This window comes from Neolamprologus brichardi, chromosome 16 (genome assembly GCF_056152115.1).
Source record: "Neolamprologus brichardi isolate AB-2024 chromosome 16, ASM5615211v1, whole genome shotgun sequence".
NCBI lineage: Eukaryota > Metazoa > Chordata > Actinopteri > Cichliformes > Cichlidae > Neolamprologus > Neolamprologus brichardi.
The window spans coordinates 32926615-32950398 of NC_142119.1; the positions used below are offsets into that span (position 1 = coordinate 32926615).

A 23784-nucleotide genomic window follows, 5' to 3' on the forward strand; every position below is an offset into this window, starting at 1 on the left:
CCGTGTGCGTAATGCAAGACTCGACCGGCTGATAATGACAGATGGCACCAGTCAGGGTACACCCATGAGCAGATGTGACCTTGACACATATTTCGAGATGATGTGCAGTCACACACACAAAAAGAAAAAAAATGCAACCATGGATCCCAAAATCCATCTTGGTAAGAGACATGGCTAATGTCAGCTGTCACCAAACCACCAAACAGAGTACACACCTCTGACCTCGAGGACAAAGGTGATTGAGATTCCCCCGAAATTTTAGCAGATACACCCTATGGTATCAATTTCAAACTCATATGTCGCGTCATTCTTTTTCAATTCAATTCAATTTATTTATACAACGCCAAATCACAACAACAATTGCCTCAAAGTGCGTTATATTGTAAGGTAGACTCTACAATAATACGTACAGAGAAAAACCCAACAGTCATATGACCATGCCATTGTTCGTGGCAGTTTTTTCCAACTCAGGAGCATTTCTAAACTCAAAAATATCCTGTCATCTAAAGACCTGGAAACTGTTATCCATGCTTTCATATCGTCACGTCTTGACTATTGTAACTCTCTCTATTTAGGCATTCGTCACTCAAGCCTGTCACGCCTGCAACTTGTTCAAAATGCAGCCGCAAGGCTCTTGACGGGTACTAGAAAGAGAGAATATTACCCCGGTACTCGCATCTCTACATTGGCTACCAGTTAAACATAGAATTGATTTTAAGGTTTTATTATTTGTTTTTAAAGCTCTCCATGGTTTGGCTCCAGGTTACATTTCAGATCTTCTTAGCCTGCACCGACCCACTCGATCTCTGCGCTCCTCCAGTCAGATGGTTTTATCAGCTCCCAGCTCAAATCTAGAGGTGACAGGGCTTTCTCCATTGTCGCCCCGAGACTCTGGAATAGTCTCCCCCCTTCATAAAATTCTCTTCATCCTTGGAAGTCTTTAAATCGAATCTCAAGACCTACTTATTTTCCAAGGCTTTCGGATCTCTTTGATATTACATGTCTTACAATTCTTTTTTTTTAAAAAAAATGTTTTCTTTCTATTTTAATTCTTTTATTATATTATCCCTCTGTTCAGCACTTTGGCCGACACTTGATGTCTTTTAAATGTGCTATATAAATAAAGATGACTTGACTTGACTTCACCCCCTATGAGCAAGCACTTTGGCGACAGTGGGAAGGAAAAACTCCCTTTTAACAGGAAGAAAGGCTCATTCTTCAGTTGCCTCTGCCTGAGATTCACAGAATTGACAGAATTTTGTGATGTATATTGTTATCGGGATGAGAAATGTCATATATTGGGATATGAGATTTGGGTCATATAGCACAGCCCTAATTATACTTCCACAACATACAAAAAAAGATTTTTTAAAAAGAGAGTTGAAAACTGAACTGATCTATATTCTAGTGGAATAAAACACCAGGACTGTCAAATCAGTCTTTTTAGGATGTGAATAAGCTAAACAGCATGGGTATGTGCCAACGCAACAATGGACTTTGGCTTCATCCTCTTACTCACTCAGTCATAGATACAAAGTAAAAGTGACTCAGCGAACCACATGCTTCATCCAACCACTGAGATGCCACTATTTTTTTTTCAATCACAGGAAAGAAAACACGGAAGCACAGAGAACTCAGAATGACTCACTAGCTAATGTTCACCACTGAGGGAAACAATGCAGTGAATGGCAGCCCAACCATGGTTTGACCACTACATTAGAACAACTGCCTTGCATTAAACTTTGGATTAACATCAACTAATATTTCAGTGGTTGGTATGATGTGAAATGCAACAGGATTGGTCACACTTAGCTTATACTATACCTTTTGGATTTATACATCACATTTCTTTGCAATTCAGCTGATGTGCTGTTTTCGATTATTATCTTATACAATTAAATACAATTTAACTTGCCTCAGGTTGAATCCATTATATTTTGAGGGAATTATTGGGATGTGTTAAATCAATGGAGCAATTTGTTGTTTTTCATTTCCTCATCTAATGTTTCACTATTAGTATTCAATTATTTTTTTAATCAAAAATGTCGATGTTAGCACAATACACAGTGAATCTGGAAAGTGTCCAGTGCTTCACCTGTACCACATGTTGTGTCATGTTACAGAATTCTTGCAAATTTATTACAAATAAAAACATAAATATAACATTTATAAAAGCACTCACAGCCTTTACTTTGTTAAAGCACCTTCGACAGCAATTACGGCCTCAAGTCTTTTTGAGTATAATGCCTCAAGCTTGGCACACCTGTTGTTGGGCAGTTTCTTCCATTTTTCTTTGCTGAACCTCTCAAGCTCCATCAGGTTGGATTGAGAGCATCAGAGCATACCCGTTTTCAGATTTCTCCAGGGATGTTGAATTGGGTTCAATTCTGGGTTCCAGCTGGGGCACTCAAGGACATTCACACAGTGTTCCCAAAGCCACTCGGGTGCTGTCTTGGCTGTGTGCTTAAGGTCATTGCCATGTTTGAAGATGAACTCTCAGCCTAGTCCATATTCCAGATTTCCATGGAGCAGGTTATAATCAAGGGTGCTTCAGTACATTATTGTTCCTCAATACCGACTCGTTTCCTAGTTCCTGCTGCTGAAAAACATCCCCACAGCATGATGCCGACAGGGCCATGCCTCACTAGTAGCCAGGTGACACAAGCCTGATTGGTAGAGTGCTGTAGGAATAGTTATCCTTCTGCAAGGCTCTCCTCAATCCACAGAGGAACGCTGGAGCTAAAGTGACCGTCAGGTTGTTCAATCACCTCCTTGACAAAGGCCCTTCTACCTTACTCAGGTTATCTGGGCGGCCAGCTCTAGGAAGAGTCCTGGTGGTTCAAAACTTCTTCCATTTATGGATGATGGACGCCATTTTTCCCTGTACCCTTCCCCATATCTGTGCCTCGATATAATCCTGTCTCAAAGGTCTACAGACAATGACTTAGACTTCATGGCTTGGTTTTGTGCTCTGACATGCACCATCAACAGTGGGATTTTAAATAAAGAGGTGTGTCCCTTTCTAAATCCTGTCCAACCAACTGAATTTATCACAGGTAGGGATGGGTATCGTTTAGGTTTTATCCGATACTGGTGCCAAACCGGTACTTTTGAAACGGTGCCGGTGTTTAAACGGTGCTCAAACCGGTGCTTAAAGAATGGAGAACACAAACTTTGTCCAAAAACCTCTCATGTTTAGCTGTTTTCCACTTTTTCTTTGGACATTTTAGCCTTTTTGGCCAGGGTGAAGGGAGTATCTGCCATCAAGCAAGAAGACAGCCACATGTAACTACGACGGTGTTTGCTAGTTCACCTTACATGCATTAATGTAATAACGTGGTTAGCCTACTCAACGTAAATTACACACGAACAACATTAAGCTACTCACGCAGAGAAGAACGGCTGCTGCTGCATCATCATCCTCATCATTTCTGCTACACTGGCAGGGCTAGGGGCCAGGACTCTCCTCTTTGAGTTCTTGGGGGATGTTGCTAACTTGGTGCATTTCTCGGCTTTTAAAAAAACGCTATGTGTCGCCAGGTTCGTCGTCAGATTCGAGGTGTTACCTCCTTTGCACAGTATCACCTTAAAGCACTTGTTGCAGGCTGCTGAGCTTGCATCTTTTGCTGTGAAGTACAGCCAGACTTTTGACCGCTTCACCTTGGGCATTTTTAATCTGTAGCTCTGCTACGTACGTACCTGGGCCCGCCTACTATCCTCGGAAACTAAAATGATTGGCTAGAATCCAAAGTGTATGACATTTCAGGAAAAAGAAGCACCGAAATAAAGCACCGAAATGTGCGCTGCTTTTCGGTCTGGTTACTACCGTTTATGTCAGAACCTACCGGTACCCATCCCTAATCACAGGTGGAGTCCAATCAAGTTGTAGAAATATCTGACAGATGCTTGGTGGAAGCAGAATGTGCCTGAGCTCAATTTACACAGTGATGGCAAAGGTTTTAAATACTGTGTGTTATATTTTTGTTTTTATTTTCAACAAATTTGCAAGAACTTCAAGCAAACCTTTTTTTTACTTATTTATGGTCATTACAAAGTATTGTGTGAGTGGGCCAACATTCCTCCACAATGACTGAGTGACTGATCAAACTATACACAGAACAGTTACTTCACATTAATGCTGCTAAAGGTAATTCTACAGGCTCATAAATCATGGGGCATACTTGGTTTTACAAAGGAGTCAAAACTGTATTTTTCCATAACTGTAAATTAACAGGAAATAAAAAGTTCAATATTTCCTTTATTCACAAGTAACTGGAGATCACTGGGTCAACTGGAACAACCATAGTTCACCACAAAATACCTGGAAGAAGGTGATTGTGAAAGGAAGACTTTGAAGACTAGCGAAGGATTCAAGTAACAAGTTGGAGCCAAACCTTCACACTAGGCCAAAGTCAACAGAGCCACTTTGTAAAGGATTAATAATGGATTCACCACGCAAAGAGGATGAAGCTCTGCACGCCATTCAATTATTACTCTTCTAAAACGCAAATCCTAATCCCTTCATTTGTTTGTGTTCTGGTTTTCACACGGTCCCTTACAGGATCATATGTTTCAATGCTCTGTTTATGCTACATTTGAAGTGGAGTTTAGGAGGGACAGCCCAGTCCTGTCCTTTCTTCCTGTATGAGATCATTCATCTCACGGGTGGATCCCAGTTGGCCAACACTCAGGTCCCTGTCATCTGTTCAAAGTGTGTCATTCTGGCCTCTGTGGCTCTCTTCGCTGGCAGAGATGACCATTCTCACACAGCGATATGCACTCTACTCTCTCTCCCTCTGTCCACCATGAGCTCTCAGCTGGAGCTTCAGCTTGGACCCGCTCCATTTGAGACTGTCGAGAAATATGCCAAAAAGCACAATGCTTTGCTACAGAGCCTGGCACTGGGTCCGTGTGTCCTGTAGTGATGAACCCAGCTTGCTCTAGCTCCCCTGGCGGGAATCTGGCTCGGTGTGAATCTCTACTTAGCATTCGCACACTCTCCTAAATGCTGGCATTCTTGGAGAAGGAAGAGAGATAATTCCATAGTCTCCCTGACAAAAAACAGCAGGTAAGTCAAAAAGTAAACACTCAAGAAAGACACGCATCGTGGAGTGTCTTTGTAGGGAAACATGGAAACCGAAGCCTCTGACAATTCCTTCGCACCGGTTTGTATTTAGTTTCTTTTCCTTTCTATCCGCCCGTTCTTCAATCCCGGATAAGGTTGAGAGAGATTGTGAATGTTGGCATGTGCACTAGGTGTCAAAGGGGAGTTACTCCCTTCCTCATAGTTTCCTGTTTTATGATCTGTTCTTTCCTATCTGGCAAAGAAGACAGGTGATGGGTTGACAGGTGAAAAGAAATAGTGGAACCGAACATCAGAAGGGCACGGAAAACAACAAGATCAAGTCGGATCACTGGGGAGAAAACCAAGTTACGCTTGGAGAAAACAATTCTTGTCTGTGTCTTGAAGTATCTAGCATTTAGCAGTTCCACAGAGCGAGCCTGAAAGTCATGACATGTATTGTTCTCCCTTTAAAGGAAAAGTGTGGGATAAGTGCATAATTATTTTTCTTTATGACTAAATTAACTGTTAAGAAAAAGGACTAAAACCCCCTAAAATATGGTTTTGCAACAGTTTCACCGCATATCATGTGGATTCATCCATCACATTTAAGTGACACAGAGGTCCTTTAAAACCTGCATGTGACCTGGGATCAGAGCAATGATTCACCTTAAAGCAGTTAGAGACTACACTGGAGCGGCTCAGAGACAAATTTCTCACTGTGGCCAAAACAGACTAAAACCCTATATGACATCTGGGGGTGTTGACAGGTCACAGATTTGTTTTGTGATTGGCTCATAATTTCTTTTGAGTTTTGGCAAAAAAGCAAAACAAAAACAAGAAACAAAAAACAATTTCTGTAGAACAAACAAACAGAAAACCTGGACATACAATGCCTCTGCTAGAAAGGGACTGATTTATCGAAAGGCCTGTTATCGGCCAATATTAGCCATTTGCTGATCTACTGGTAGCTGCATTTACCACAGCCAATTAAAAGAAAGAAAAAAGAAAAAAAAAAGTAAAACGTAAATGCTGCATAGTTTGTCCACCAGAGGGCGCTCTGTAACTTCTCTGTTGGTAGCGTTTTTGGAACGCCACAAATACAACAACCATCTTATCTGAGCAGAGCTGGGCTTACCGTAAACGAGTAAACAAATAACTACACATAAAACATTTCAGGGAAATCTGTTTATGTTTCGTGCTTCCGAAAGAATATTGGCCAATATCTCGGAACACTGGATCTTTAAACCACCGAATATCAGTACTGGTCTTAAAAATTCGATATCAATTTGACTATTCTCAAAAAGAGCAGGAGCTTTTTTTTTTTTTTTTTTTTTTTTTTTTTTAAAAAAACGTCATCTTTATTGAGGAAGTATGAAAAACTGTCAGTTGTCCACATGCTCTTCAGATCAGGCCATCGTTGACAAAAATCCATAAATGCTCCCCATAAAGATTCAAAAGTTTCCCTTAAAAAAAAACTTTTTTTTCACTTTTTTTTAAATTTAATTTATTATATATTTATTTTTTTATGGCGGGCCCATTTGTTTTCTTCTTAGCAGACTAAGGCCCATCAGCATCCATTCATTCTTTATGTACTGATATTTGATTAAACCAATTTAAAAATTAAGGCTGTAGCGGGACCGGTTTAGAAATAATTTTTCCCATCACAATCTGCACATCCCACACACGATGGAAAAAAAAGGTCCCTTTCGAATCATTGCATTTAACACATATCTAGAATATTTTTGTTGAATCCATGTAACTTCTTTGTTTTTATATATATATTTGCATTAATCTTCTATATTATAATCATTGTTATGTGTTTGTTGTATCGTTATCTGATTTCAGATTTTAAATTTTGCCTCTATGGAGCCCATTTCTGGTGTAAATTCTCCACCATTTGAGATATTAAAAAGTTATAATAGTCTTGATTCGATTCATCTCCTTAGATCAGGGGTGTCGAGCTCCAGGCCTCAAGGGCGGGTGTCCTGCAAGTTTTAGCTATCACCCTGTTTCAACACCTGAATCAAATGATTAGTTCATTACCAGGATTCTGGAGAACCGTAAGACATGTTGAGGAGGTCATTTAGCCATTGAAATCAGCTGTGTTGGATGAAGGGCACATCTAAAACCTGCAGGACACCGGGCCTCGAGGCCTGGAGTTTGAGACCTGTGCCTTAGATGATGATTTTTTATAAGATGACCTGTTTGTGTTTATTATTAAGTTTAGACTTCCCTCTAAGCTCTTCAAATATTGTAATTATGTCTGAGAGAAGCTCTGTTTTTAATGTTAAATGAAAAAAGGGTTTGAAAAATATTTCTTGAGGTAAACTATGGCAGCATTTAGCATTTCTTTTAAAACACCAAAATTGTGTTATTGGCACAAGTATCAATTGATTTTTAAACAATGAAATCAACTAATAAATTGAATTGAATTGACTAATAAATTGAAATTACGCACATGACTAATGCAACCAGTTTTTTTTTTTTCAAACATGCAAAAAACTTAAGGTAAAAAATTAAATGCAGAGAAAAAGGCGGGAGAAAAAAACTGCACGAACCATAATTACGTGGCGCCCTCACCTGAGAAATAGCACATAGCTTTAAGCAAGAGACGTGATAATCACTTATTTACCTTTTGCAAAAAACAAACAAAAAAAACAGAAAGAAAGAGACCCGGTGAAAAGGAAGAACTAAAATGGTGTAAAGTGATGTAATACTTTAGACTAAAAACTTCAATAGCTTTAATAAGTGAGTGGCCTCCTGTCAGATTGTGCCAGTAGAACCAGTGAGACGAGGCCATTTACACCCCAGTGGAAAAGCCATAAATTATTCTGCAGATGGATGGTGGCAGAGACACTCTTGAGAGGAGTAAATTGCTCTGGCCTTATAACTGCTGTCAGAAGATTTCTAGGACAAAACAGTCTGTAATGTCAGGGAGTCTTAAGACTTCTAGAGAAAGAAGTCTGAGAATGTGTTTCTCAAATCGCCCCCTTACTTACCCACAGTTGACCCAGGCGATAGTCCCCTGGCCCTTCACCGTCTGGGCGACATCAGAAAGCAGTTTCAGGTGGGAGTCCCCTGATGTAGCTACAGACACAGAATAAAGCGCAGTCAAGGCTTGTTACCAAAGCCACTCAATAGCCCAGGACAACCCAGAGCCATGAGACACAGGAGACACTGTCACGACAAGCACAGAGAAAAAGAATCGAGTTACAGTGGAGCTCACCGTCTTTCTAAAGCACCGAGTGACGAAGAAAGACATCGCTGAGTCTGGGTTAGAAGGGTGACGGGGGAGCATTTTCTACTACCTTTCAATGGATGGGCTCAGCGAGGTGGTTTAAGTTACATCAGCTTTCAAAATCTTACAATAGTGTGACTAAACAGGAGATGGAAGGATTATAAGGCGACATAAAGACTCTGGATCTAATGAAGCGCTCGCTAACTGTGCGACAAATGGGAAAGCATAGCAAACATGTTTGCACCAACTGCATGATCCCAACAGCAAGGTTTGCGTGGGATCGCCGAGTTTAGAGCGTTCGCAACCACCGGAAACGTGCACGATATCTCACAGTATGGCTGAGCTGTGCAGCTTACCTTCTGTGTTAAGAAAGAGAAACTAGTGGGATATAAACTGCACCAGCTAGAACAATACTCTGTGTGATGTTACTGATTTTCATCAGCTACATCAAGTTAGGTAATTCCCTTTGAGTAAAGTAAACAAAGTGTAATATTCCAGCTCTTGTGCAACGCAGTACATCATTTTTATACTCCCCTGAAGCCAAATGCGTTTTTCACTGCATAAAGAAAACAGCTCCTCACAATGCTCCAGGCAAAGACTATATTTAGATGTAGGGGCACTGCCACGACTTCCCAGGGTTCTGCCTCGGAGTTCGCAACAAAAACATCTGGCAACTCAGGATCAGGGTTAGTACGGAATAGGAGGTGAGCAGGTACCGACTGGTTGACAGCGTTAAGGATGATGAATACCAACCAGATCAAAACTCAGCAGGGATGTGACTGACTGCAGAGGCTGGTGATGAACACAGAACAGGGCACGGCTGTGTTTAGTCAGGAGGGAATGAATGTGAAGTGCCTTGAGGTATAATCGAGGCCTACACGAGGGCAATCTTCAGTGACTTTAAAGCAGGAATGTCTGGATGAAGTTACAGCCGGTGATCAATCCGACGCGCAGCTGGATACATAGAAGCCAATGGGCTAATATAGGCTGATATGGCTCATTAATCAAGAAATATATCTGTGGCTATAAAGAGGCCTCAAAGTCCTCCGTGGATTATTGAGCAATATAAGTTTGCTTCTTTTTTATTATGAAAAGAAAGAACTCCTTCTTGGAAATCTGCAAAATGGAATTAGAAGCTGCTGGGGTGCGTAAGCGTTCGCTAATGGATAGCAGGAAACAAAATGTACTTTAGAGCTGTATAATTATATTTGACCATTTTAGCTTCTATTTAACAGCTGCTCTTTAATTCCATAAGCATTTCCAATTTCCTTATTGAAATAGACCGCTGCGATCATTCTTTGAAAGCACGCTAGAGGCTAAAGCTGGGCAAAACATTGTTTGTGAATCCATTTGAAGATACTGCGCTAGAATGTTTTTTAATGAATGCTATCGAATTTGGGCAAAGTGCCACTCCACAAAAGCACTTCCTAATTACAGCGGGCGATTAAAGGAATTTTAATTAATTTGGTGTTTTCCCTCTACAAAAATCAGACAGTTTCCAAGTACAAGAGCAAAAATCATAACAAAAGACAATCAGCGGCACATGCAGTTAACAGGCACGCACCCCTCAAGTTCTCTTAATCCAACTCTGTGAATCTGGCCTTTTTGAACCCCTGATGGTGAATTGTCGGGATGTTGCGCATCAGCTGCACTTACACACCCACAATTGAAGGAAACAGCTCTTAAGAGGCATCTGACTGTACACAATTTAGGATGCTCTTAAAAATAATACACTTAGATGTAGTAACTAATAGGGCTGCCACAAACGATTATTTTGATAGTCGACTAGTCACCGATTATTTTTGCGATTAGTCGACTAATCAGATCATCATCCATTGGACGTAAAACTTACAGCTTATTGCACCAGCAGCATCTGCACTTATATAACTATCATTAGCTTACAGCTTTAAGTGTTTAAGGTATGTGCTAACTAAAAATAAAGACAAGATGATAGTTTATTAAATTTTAATGAAATTTGCAGATTGTTTCGGTGAAGTTTAATAAACTCCTTGCTATCTAAAATATAACAGGACACCGGAGTATATTCTCGAGCATCTCACACTTCTGATAATCAGCTGTCTGCTTGACGTTTGTTCAGCTGTGTAAAAACTATAACTTTAATATCAGCCAAACCGATTTACTCAGGAACAAATAAAATACTAAAAAACGACAAACAATAACATTTTGAAGTTATCTAAGTGACTTATATATATTTAACCTGAGTAGCGAAAGACAGCGGTGGGTTTGAAAACGATCTGCCGGGAGTCCGGTGTTCTCAGCGGCTCTAGTTAGCCTTGCCCGCGGCTAGCTATCGAGCTAGTGGCTAACAGACGTCTCCGAAAACGTCGGAGCGCTTTTGAAAATATGTGGTGTCTTGATAAACTGAGCAGATATTTGAGGTTTACACAGCTACATTCTCGCCTGAAAATATGTTAAACGTTTATTTTGTGACCCAGAAAGAATAATAAGAGTAATATTAAAACTAACTAGCTGCCACCATTGTTGACAACTGAGCAGGGCGCTATGGATTCTGGGACGCAGCGTCTTCTTCTTTGGTGTTTAACGTCAGCTGGCATCCTTGTACATACAGTGCTGCCATCTTCTGTTTCAGTCCGTTATTACACTCTTAAATCCTACTACTTATTCCTGCGTCTTTTGTTATCTTACAAAGCTTCAAACGACGCGTCGACTATTAAATCAGTAATCGACGATTTTGCTAGTCGACGCAATCGTGACTAGTCGACTAATCGTGGCAGCCCTAGTAACTAAGTAACTAGTAACTAAGGCTTCCTGAAATTGCAAATTTCATTCTTACCTTCTCTGACAACAAGATGACATTGCACGCCTTCAATCTCAAATCATAAAATATGCTAAAACGTACATTTTCATGATGGTTATCACTAGGGTTGCACAATTAATAAAATTGTATTCTTAATGATATATTTGGCTTCCCACAATTAAATGAACACAATCTGGTGATACTGAAAACTCAAGTCACAGCTGTTCCCTGCATTGTTTAGTGCAAAGTTTGCTAGGCACCCTTAACTGCAGTGATATAACACAGAGCTAGTCATACAAAATCAATCAAATGTCTGTTGTAGCAAAAGCTGAAGACCTTGTCCCTAGAAGCGATCACCATGTGTTGTTTGGAAATGCAAGTGGAGTTAATCAGGAACAAATCGTATGCAAACAGTGCTGGAGAGTTGTGCCTGCACTGCAAAGCAATACAACTAACTCACTCATCCATGTGAACTTACTGAATGAATGAAGGCAAAGGAAAACAATGCAGCGGTTGCACATCAAATCCATAAAAGCCAATCTGTGCAGCGTGTCAGCTCGCAAAGATGCACCGACGTCACCCACGTTGTCACGTTCCATTTCCCCAAAAGACGCGTGTCCACTAAACGCGTCCGGTTTTATTCAGCGGGAATGTGGCACAACATGGATGTGAAAGTGCTGCTGTGTTTGCGTGACATTTGTATCACACTAAAAAGCAACGGTTAATCATGACAAATAATGCTGATCTCAACACTACTCAAAAATAATTGCGATAATCATGTTGGCCATAGCTGTGCAGCCATAGTTACCACTTTTGTTAACACAATGCATGTGTATGAAATGCACGTTGTTTTCCGGCACTGCACAACAACCTCTACAGCGACAGTGTTTGAGAGTTACTGAGATAATACCGGCATTATCCACGAGCCATTAACATGATTGTCTATCCTCAACCCCTCCTTTGACAGACACAGCAGCAAAAACTAAATGAGTGAATTTGTCGTGTGCGCGTTTGTGGAAAAATCTGCACCCATATATGGTATACCGATCACGACCGGACGTCTGGCTTCTCTGACCTGTTTCCGTGTAGAGCACCAGAACGTTCGTTCTCGTCCTGAGCAGCTTCTTGAAGTCTTTGTGGTCACTGACTTTCTCTATGAGAGGAGACACCTTCACTGCCTCCAGCACCGACAGGAGCCACACCTGGTGAAACATACAAACATTCACGAATATTACCAAAATAAGATCTCTCCATAGCATTAAATGTAGAAAAAAGACAAATTATTATTTAGTAAATTAGCCCATTTCAGAACAAATCAATAAGTCAGTGTTTTCAGGTTAGATAAGTATTCACTTTATACATTAAGTGGTCCAGCAGGATCAATTTTGATGACCTAGTCTTAAAACACACAATATTTACTGAGTATTCCTTGAACCAAACATGTATATAAGAGCATCACCAGTATTTATACAGTCACTGATAGGGATGCACCGATACCGATACTGGTATCGGTATCGGGGCCGATACTGTAAAATGTGTGTGTACTCATACTCGGAAAAGTTAACCGATACCATGAACCGATACCAACTTATTTCATTAGTCAGAGGGTGGCTTGTCATTTCTGTTGTAGTTTTTTAGATTGGCCACTAGGGGGACATCCCGCGCTAAACAGGCACAGGGTTAGGCGAGTGAGACTGGCGGCTCCAGATAAAAAAGAGAAACTGGAGGCTGCTGTAGCTAGGCTAAACAAAATGTCAGCAGTGTGGAACAGCCAACTTTAACTCAGGTTTTGGAAAAGCGATGAAAAATGTCAAGAGAAAATCCACTGGCAGTTAAAATAACAGAGGCTCTGACTCATTTTATCGCTCTGGATGACCAGCCAATGCCGGTCGTGGAAAACCTAGGATTGCACCGTCTTCTCAGCATACTCGAGCTGCGATATGAAATATAATAAATAAACAGAAGTGTTTATTTATTATTCTGAAAGCTCGAGACAGTGCCAATAGTTCAGTGATATTTTGTAAAATTACAATGTGGAGACTGCAATAATTTAACAGAAGTGCTTATTTTTCACTTGAAATTTTTTTGTGGTGATTTTTATTAAGATTTTATTTTTTATCGGCAGAGAATAAAATAAAACCTGTCTGCATTTGTGTGTGTGTGGTAGAAGTATCGGTTTTTGTACTCTGTATCGGCAAGTACTCAGATCCAAGTATGGGTTTGAAAAAATTGGTATCATTGCATCCCTAGTTACTGATTATCTTTCCTTTACAATGGTACAAACAAGACAGAATGTTGCTTATAAAAATCATCCTATACAGCGAGTGGGTTCAGCAGACGGCAACAGGAGGGGATTTGTATCATTAGTCTGAACGCCTCCTTTAACTTTTCAGACACTGGTAGGTGAGCTAATACTGTGAAAGGCCTAATATGGAAAACAAATCCCACACTGAGAGGCGTGCACTTTAATCAAAGACAAATTATGGAATTAAAAAGAGCGAGAGAGAGAGAGTAGACTGGTTATACTCTGCCATATAAAGTTATTTCCGTGCATTGTAATCATCTCTCTGCCATCACCATTCATTAAAAAGCCCTTCATTTCTGCCTACGGAGAACTAAATTAGACACCAAACATGGCCTGCTCCCTCAGTGACGGCTGTTATAACCTGGAAACAAGCACCTGTCAGGCTTACTTTCTCATTTTAATTCTGCACTTGATTTTCTCCTGTTGTGAGACTACAAGGAACAAAAAGAAACTGTTTTCTGTAAACCATCTGTAAACTTCAAAATAAGCACAGAGCTTTAAAGGCTTAGAGCAACTTAAATACCCCATATTGCATACAGTATATATCATATATAATGTGAGGAATATTAAATATAGGGCTGGGGTCTGTTTATGTTTTGTAACTTGTGCAGTGGTCTTATTACACTGATGTGACAAGATAAACACGAGCTGTGTAAGCATTTGTTCTGGACCCATGGGAAGCAGATGGCAAAGGGCGGGATAATTAGAGGCTACCTGGGTGACACTTGTCTAAATAGGTAGGCATTCAGTGGTTATGACAGCAGGATGGAGGCGAGATAAGGATGAGGGGAGAAGAGATATCAGGCTGTCTTATTTATCTAAGACAGGAAATGTGATGCTTCATGGTCCCCAAGAAGGATTAGAGTCAAGTTAACCAAATTTGATTCTGGCTTAATCAGTTACTACTTCCTAAATATTCAATGATGTTCTGAAACGGTTCTTCTGGTACACATAATGACGAACATAAAGCCATAAATGGTGGATCCATAGTCTAACAGTTTAACCAGGGGTGGGGAACTCCAGGCTAGAGATGGCACGATACCACTTTTTTATGTCTGATACCGATATCATAAATTTGGATATCGGCCGATACCGATGTGAATCCGATATAGTGTGTTTTTTAATCAATAAAACTGTTTTTTTTATATTTTGCTGCTTTTTGTATAAGTTTATACTCAAGTTTAAATAAACAACAACACTAAAGCTATTCTGTTATACCTGTATGTAAAAAATACACTGCACCCAAAATATTTCATAGTTCAGCAACACTGATCAATATAATAAACTTAAACCTGCTCCATCCTCCCTATTCTGGTATTTTAAAGAGTACTTAGCAGAAACATTAAGCAACCTAACTAATAGGGCTGCAAACTCCCAGCAAAAGAAAATAGGGAACCACCCTCTTCCTCATGATGCTTAATCGACGTAATCAACTTTAATTTGATGCAGTGTGGAAAAAAAAAAAATGCACAGAAATAAATTATTTTTCTACAATAATTAAATAGATTCAACATCTTTCTTCAACAGAACTGCAGACTGACAGATGGCACTTTCCCAAAGGAAAAAGTACTATAGCTTACTAGGGTATATTAGACTTAATAGTTACTATATACAGTAATGGACTTCTATATATTTCATATCAGATTAAAACTTTGTGTGTAAGATTCAGATAATTATTTATTAAAAGCTAGATATTTTAAATGAGAATAAGAAATAAAAGTATGTCTTTGTGCCCCCTTTTCCCTGTTCATGCCCTATCGGCCCCCCTGGCTAAACTTTACTAGATCCGCCCCTGCACAGTTACCAGCCGTCAGCTGCGTAGAAAAAGATCCTGGTGTAGAAAGTAATATTAAATAAATTGTAACAACAGCTTATCAAGCTTAAACGTGCTGCTGTTGTTCAGCTGCTGGTTTCCTCTTTCTGGTGCAAAGTGGACCAAAAACAAAGAAGAGAGACGGACTCACGACAGAAAAGCCGATCAGCTGATCATTGATCAGTTTCACGATTGAAGTAGCAGCAGGAGAGAGAGAGAGAGAGAGAGAGAGAGAGAGAGGCAGTCGCTCCATATATCGGTTGTTAAGCTTAACGTGGGAATGCTTTACAAACATTCAGAGATGAACTTACACACTTGCTTTACTTCTCTCTGGGAAAACTTCCTCGGAGATGAAATGCTGGTTTGGTAGCGAGGCTCCAAATACACACAGCCACTCTATCACGTGACGCATACTGCTGCGACGTGCTACGGTTATGAGCCGAGTTACACCGTGTCTCAAGTTTTGTGAGGTGCTGTTTTGATATTTAATGGATCGGATTACATTTTTTATTTCTCTCCGATATCCGATCCAGTAATTTATCGGACCGATACCGATACGTAATATCGGATCGGTCCATCTCTACTCCAGGCCTCAAGGGCCGGTGTCCTGCAGGATTTAGATCTCACCCTGGGTCAACACACATCTGAGGCAAATGATTAGTTCATTACCAGGCCTCTGGAGAACTTCATGACATGTTGAGGAGGTTTTTTTTAATCCATTTAAATCACCTATGTTGGATCAAGGACACATCTAAAACCTGCAGGACACCAGCCCTTGAGGCCTGAAGTTCCCCACCCCTGGTTTCCACAATTGCTTGGCAAGTGAAAGGTTGCTGGTGCAGTTCCAGCTAGAGATGCAAAACCCTTTTAAGGTTGCATCAGGAAGACTACCTGGTGTAAAAAAGAAAGATGTGGTACCTGCTGTGGTGACCCCTTGTGACAGGAAAGGAGCTCTATTGGTGGCTTTTATCAAGCCACCAATGGAGCTGTTGGTTACTTGATTGGGAAAGGAACAAAGTAAAGTGGTGCAACATAACACATAGTGCACCACAGAACTCAGACATAGATCTTAATGAAAACTAAATGATGGGGAAACAAATAGAAAAATGACAATAAATACATTGACACCATGACTCTTTGCTCTGCGCAAGAGGAGCACAGCGAGTTTCTCAAACCAACATTCATTGTAATAATCAAATTATTACCACATTCATTCTTTTGTTCTTTTGTTTTTCCTTTTTAAATTGCTGTCGGTTTGAAAAGTGGCTCTGAAAAGAGCGTCCCACTAATTCACATTTGAGTTGAAAAAGGACTCAAAATGACCCTGTGTTAGAGCAAAACAGTATTTCAAACCACTGTGGCACTATAATCCATTTATTTTGCATTTATATAAAGTCTTAGCAGTAAGGCTTTCACACACAGGCTGTTTCCTTTACTGAGTAACGAGTAAACAGATGCTGCTAATTAAATACAATAACTGATCATTAGCAAGAGCGACCGCAACTGTAAAAGCAGAAGTTTTGGGAGTTGGGTGGTCTGGTCAGATGTGTGTTAGCACAATACCAAGGTAAAGACATCAGCAGTGATCTTACAGAAGCAATTGCTGCTGCTCAGTAAGCTGTGAGGGGGTTAAAAGGCCTTTCCAAACAATTTGAAGTCCAGATTGAGATTATTCACACGTGAAAAACATTCAAGACCAGTCAGTCTTCCCAAGAGCTGAACATCCCAGCCAGTTCACCCCAAGTTCAGACCGCGAAACACTCAGAAAAGTTACAGGCCTCAGTTAGTATACTAAATGTTAAAGTTCATGACAGCACAATTAGAAAACGACTGAGCAAGTATGGCTTTTTAAAGGAGAAACACTCTTTGCTGTAAAAGGAACATGGCAGCACAGGTTAGATTTGCATTAAGTTTGGATCTGAAGAAACCACAAGACTTCTGGAGCAATATCCTTTGGACAGACACAACCCAAGTGGGGATGTCATTAAGATAACCATAAAAACCTCTGCATATTAAAGTAGTCTAGAGTCAAATAGGAGTCCATCTGCTATAGGCCTCTGCTTGTCTAGCCTCATATTATTATGTTTAGTCCTTCTCGGCTCTTAAAACGCCAGTAAATCATTAATAAATCTAGTATTTACATAGCCATACATATACATGCACTGGTGTTGAGTTAAAACATCGTTAGATGGTTATCTTTAGTAACTGACTAGGAATATCTGACTGAAGATGGAAATAGGATTTAATGAATCGACAGTTCTGTCTAATATGAAGCAAGCTGCCATCTTTGGCAAAAGTTAGAAACTTTCCAGAGCCAACTTTCAAACCTTCCAGCTATGTTTGATATTTCAGAGTTTCCAGCAATTGGAACACAATTTTCTAATTTGGCTGTTGTAAGGAACAAAGTGATTAGGCCAACAAAGCTTGGTTTAATGAAGTAAAAGAGTTCATCAAGAGATGAACTTTAAACTGAGAGGTTGGATTCAAGTAAAGGTCTGCTGGTAACTGGTGTTTTTGCAAAACTCAAGGAGAGAAACAGATTTTTCTACTGTCAAAGTCTGTTATTGTTCTTTATAAGCGCCTTACACCATCCAAAGTGTGCGTCATCTTCAAGTGGTAGATGTGCAACAATAGAAAGACAGCCTTGAGAAGCAGCATTACCATATGGGCGATCGTGGCTCAAGAGTTGGGAGTTCGCCTTGTAATCGGAAGGTTGCCGGCTTGGACAGTCTCGGTCGTTGTGTCCTTGGGCAAGACACTTCACCCGTTGCCTACTGGTGGTGGTCAGAGGTGACGCCAGTGTCCGGCAGCCTCGCCTCTGTCAGTGCGGGTGTAGGTACAATGTAGCTGCCATCACCAGTGTGTGAATGTGTGGATGACTGGATGTGTAAAGCTTAGGGACTAGTAAAAGCGCTATACAAATACAGGCCATTCACCACCAATGATTTATGCTAGAGTTCTATTACAATCGGGCACATGTATAGAAGGCTAAACTAGAAGAACGCAGAGGTTTACTTCAAGTGCAATCAGATGAGATGTGGGTTAAAAGTAACTGAAAAAGAACAGTTGGAATGAGAATGTGGTTCCTTTTCACAGCCTTTGGCTTATTCGCTGAATGCTTGCGGTGCTTTTCTTTCTGCAGTTGCTAGCCTTGTGCAATAAATAGCAGTTATTGATGATAAATGTAAGAGTACATAAGTATAATAATAAGTACAGGACACCATTTCCTATCAGATAATAGCAGTCTTGAAACAGCTGCCTTGGTATCGCGATCATTCAGTTCAACTCCCCGTGTATTCATAGCAAACTTATGGAGACAGAAGTTAAACGAGCCCACGATATACTTTTTACAGTAAATCATTCTAGAAATGAACATTTTTCATTATTTGCATCACATTTAAAGTAATAATAGTAGTAGTAATTAATTTATTTGGTTATTTATTGAAAATATGTGAAAATATTCCATTTTTGGAGACATTAGTCTTTATTATGTTCATCCTTACACAGCACAGCGAGTTTCTCAAACCAACATTCATTGTAATAATCAAATTACTACCACACTCATTCTTTTGTTTTTCTTTTTAAATTGCTGTCAGCTTGAAAAGTGGCTCTGAAAAGAGCGTCCCGCTAATTCACATTTGAGTTGAAAAAGGACTCAAAATGACCCTGTGTTAGAGCAAAACAGTATTTCAAACCACTGTGGCACTATAATCCATTTATATAAAGTCTTAGCAGTAAGGCTTTCACACACAGGCTGTTTCCTTTACTGAGTAAGGAGTAAACAGATGCTGCTAATTAAAGGCAATTAAATACAATAACTGATCATTAGCAAGAGCGACCGCAACTGTAAAAGCAGAAGTTTTGGGAGTTGGGTGGTCTGGTCAGATGTGTGTTAGCACAATACCAAGGTAAAGACATCAGCAGTGATCTTACAGAAGCAATTGCTGCTGCTCAGTAAGCTGTGAGGGGGTTAAAAGGCCTTTCCAAACAATTTGAAGTCCAGATTGAGATTATTCACACGTGAAAAACATTCAAGACCAGTCAGTCTTCCCAAGAGCTGGAAATCCCAGCCAGTTCACCCCAAGTTCAGACTGCGAAACACTCAGAAGTTACAGGCCTCAGTTAGTATACTAAATGTTAAAGTTCAGCACAATTAGAAAACGACTGAGCAAGAAAAAGAATAGTTGGCATTCTTAAACTCTTCTAATTCAAAAAAAGATCTTGAACAGGTTCAAATTGAGCATGGTGCATTCAGTATCAGTACCAGGAAAGAAATTAGCATATTCATAAATAGTCCTCTATGGTTTCAAAGCAGTCTTTGAATCAAGATGATGTATTTATGGGGGAAGAAATTACATGGTGCACTGTGCTACAGTCTGAGAAGATTGGTGAATTGCATATGCAAATGTATATATTACCATGAGGGCATAATGATCTATTTTTCCCCTGAATTTCTAGTAACTGACCCACATGACGATTGCTAAGTGGAATGTAAATTTCATGAATATGTCCATGGTTTCTGAACACTCAATCACTTGTGCAATCAGGCTACTGTGGTCCATAAAAACCGAATGGTTAATGATTAAAGCTTGACTTAAATGGATCACAAGCAGCAAACCACTACCGCCCAGCAGAAACTGATCTGAAACTAATATTTTACAATTGCACCTAATGTTTATCTCCTATTGATAATTGCTTATGATGAAAACTAAGAAGACATATGCTTCTTAAAAGTGCTCATGTCCCCACTGTCATTGATGAGTCTGTTCAAGCGTCTAGATCTGTTTGACCCACTTCACAGAAAGACTCACCAATACTCAAAAACAGAAGTATATAGGTTTCACTGACTCATTAACTCGCACCGACTCTATTCACAAGTTTTACAGCCTAGTCCAGAGTAAAGAGACACGGACACCTGGCATTTAATCTCAGATAATCAGCAGAATGACACCCTACACTGAATACTGTACCTGTCCTGTACGGCCTGACATTCATTTTACGATACACCGTATCATGAACGCTTTAATGCAAACTTAAACCTGATGTGTTCTAATTTCATAATAGATGCAGGACATTATTTTTTTTATTTGAATTCAGGTGCTCTGGGAGTATGTGGTGTCTGGCCCATTGCTATGGGCCATTCATCCTTATACAACCGTTGCAAGTGCTTGGTCTGCATAGTTGGCAATAAGTCGGACTCATTCCTGGTGGGTGCTGGGCTCTGCCAATGCTGCCCTTTGTCACTTATTCTGTTCGTAATTTTTATGGACAGAATTTCTAGGTGCAGCCAAGTGGCGGAGGGCTTTCACTTGGGTGGTCTCAGAATCCCATTTCTGCTTTTTGCGGATGATGTGGTTCTGTTGGCTTCATCAGGTGATGGCCTCTAGCTCTCTTTGGAACAGTTCGCAGCCGAGTGTGAAGCGGTGGGAATGAGAATCAGCACCTCCAAATCTGAGGCCATGGTCTTCGCCCGGAAAAGGGTGGAGTGCCCGGGTCAGGGACAAGTTCTTGCCCCAAGTGGAGGAGTTTAAGTATCTCAGGTTCTTGTTGGGAGATCGACAGACGGATCGGTCCTGCGGCTGCAGTGATGCGTACGCTGTGCCGGTCTGTTGTGGTGAAGAGAGCTGAGTGTAAAAGCGAAGCTATCAATTTCTATGGTCACGAGCTGTGAGTAGTGATCAAAAGAACGTGATTGCGGATACAAGCGGTGAAAATGGGCTTCCTCTGAAGGGTGGCTGGCCTCTCCTTTAGAGATAGGGTGAGAAGCTCGGGCATCCGGGAGGAGCTCAGAGTAGAAAGCTACTCCGTCACATCAAAAGAAGCCAGTTGAGGTGGTTCGGGCATCTAACAAAGATGGCTCCAGGGTGAGGTGCTCTGGGCATGTCCCACAGGGAGGAGGCCCGGGGCAGACCCAGGACACAGAGGGAGGTTTGGGCTTCTCTGCTTGGGCTGCTGCCCCCACAACCCAGCCCCGGATAAGCGGAAGAAGATGGATGGATGGAATTTCATGTTGAAATCGTTAAGTGAGCAACGTATTTACTAAGCAAACACATGTATCCTTATGCTAGCACACTGAATCATTATGCTGTCAGTTGACATTACTGATAGGCAAAGGGTCAATCACCCTCAGTCTGATGTGAAAGTCTTAAAATTAATTTGTCATTAAGATTACATTGAGTCTGAGTTATCACAGGAAGTACTGAAACCACAACAAAGAAAAGCTGACAAGTTGAAAATAATACATAATAATAATATTTATTCTGTTCAATCAAAAATATAACACTCCATATTAAGTTATGACTGCTGCTGATTAGCATATAGTCTCAAAAAACCAAAAAACCCACAATACAGCAAATTAACTACAGCAGGATGCTCTGTAATACATTGATGGACTACTAATTACCAAAAACCTGAGCTCTGTAACTTTATATCAGGGGTGTCAAATATAAGGCCCGGGGTTCAGAATCACTGTTATTTCTGCCTCCCCCATTCTCAATCACACTACACCAAACTAATAGATAAACCAATTTCTTTAATTTACTACAGCAATATTACTTCATCATGTAGAAAACTGAGATTTACTGTCAAAATTGTGCTTTTTTTCTTATATTAACATTCGCTGTGGCGGCTGATTACATAGAGATTTTTTTCTTCTTTTTTTTTTAAATTTATGTATCGAATTTGATCCACCTGACCTTACAGAGTTAAGAGCATATTTTTGTTATCGTTTTCATTGTGTGGTTTTATTTAATTTTTTTTTATCATAATACAAACACTTATGTTCAATATAAAACTATACATTTCACACCTGAGCTTCAACTCTCGCTGCCCGGTACCAAACGACTCACGGACCGGTACCGGTCCGAGGCCCGGGGGTTGGGGACCGCTGATTAAGAGGACCCGAGGGAAGCTCGGAAAGCTAAGCAGAAGTTATTTGGAGAGGAGAGTGACTGCTGTTGGTTGAAAAGAGGTAAAAAAAAAAACTTCAGTGGTGTGGAAACATTATGGGTTCGTGGAGTCAGACGTGCAATTTCAGTGAAAATAATCGAGATTATCATTTTTGCCATAATCGAGCAGCCCTAATTACATTAATACATTATATGAACATGCTGAAATTTAGGGTTGAGTCCAGTGGTAGATGTTACCTGATAAGATAAAAAAAAAGCAGATTTAATAGATTTTTCCTACTTCAAAATATTAATATGAGAAAGCTCTGACATTACAGTTTCATCACGTTCAAACAAGACAGAAAATGTTATCATGGAGTCTGATTAAGTAGGATTTAATACTTCACAGACCATCAAGACTGTCACTGATGAAAGGATAAGGCTCATTCCACATTTTTCTTCAAGAAAAAAAAAAGGCAAAGCAAGAATTAGTTTATGAATATATAATCCAAGTCGTATCATTTCAATTCTAGTTAACCGCTCAGTCATATCCCCAGTTTACTGCTTGATTAATGAATTAGTAAATACCATCTTAATGTTGTGTATTAAGCTGAAATACACCAGTGTTCTTAAAATGTGCCAGTTTTTCAAAGACCTCAACCTAAGGACATCTTTGTTCGAGTGACCCATCAGCAGAATAACCAATAAACAGAAATCCCACTAGTGGCTAGCAACCACCAAGCTGTGTACCACAACAACAGCTCCAAAAGCTCTGCTCACCTACCATCGCTGTGAGAGCCATTATAATTGTGTTGTGTTCGCACCTTCCCAACGTCGCATTTCCCCATTATCGCCACCCTCTACAGGTGGACAACCTAATTGGTACAAAGCCGATGAATAGAGATTAGATACAAGGGGAGCAGCGCTCATTTTTCACAGGTATCAGACTCCACTGGGAATGCTAAATGAGAACGAGAAGCACAGAGCAGGAGAAGAAAAACAAGCTTCTTTTGTTTTACCTCTGTACTCTACAGAGGTAAATTGCTCCTAATTCCACTTGGTGAGTCAACTCAAGAGAAATAATTACCTTTATTATCAATTTGATTTTGGCAAACACAATCTGGAGACACAATATAATCTGACAGCACTAAAAGCCGCAGCTTTTAAAAAACAACTCTCTAAATATCACAAAGGATTTATTGCCGAACTGTTTTCGTTTTGTTTATCTGATACGGAACGTGCATAGAACCTAAAATAATATGTTTGGGATAAGCTGATATCGCATAATAACAACGTCTTGATGCTTGTTCAATCATGCATCTGGACGCAGCGTTTTCAATGGGAGAAACGTTTGACAATTTGCATGTTAATGATCAAGGAACTGACCTCACAGCCCATTGTTTATTCAATGGGCTGGTTTCAGTTTACTGTGCAAATGTACTGTTCATACGGTCGGGGAAACCTGCAGTGAGCTGAGACTAAAGAAGTCACTTGGATTAGTGACAAAACGTTTCTCACGTTGAAAACGCCGCGTCAAGATGAACAGAATCAACCTTTTGGAAGCTAATAACAACCCGCCAATTATTTAGTCAGACTTATAACACTAGTGGCTCAGTTGCACTTGAGTTTAAATAAGACAGTAGTGATGTGCGGATCGATCCTGAAATATTGATTCCTCCAATACCAATCATTTATGT

At 40.2% G+C, this 23784-nt stretch overlaps 1 protein-coding gene across 1 annotated transcript in view; it reads right to left on the minus strand.

Annotated features, from left to right (window-relative positions):
• Nucleotides 1-23784, minus strand: part of pdia5 (protein disulfide isomerase family A, member 5) — a 90592-nt gene that overhangs the window by 58620 nt on the left and 8188 nt on the right. The window contains exons 2-3 of the mRNA XM_087829914.1: nt 12158-12284; nt 8065-8152 (exon numbers count right to left, since the gene is read on the minus strand). Coding sequence (XP_087686040.1) covers nt 8065-8152; nt 12158-12284 — 215 coding nt within the window. The remainder of the gene's footprint in view (nt 1-8064; nt 8153-12157; nt 12285-23784) is intronic.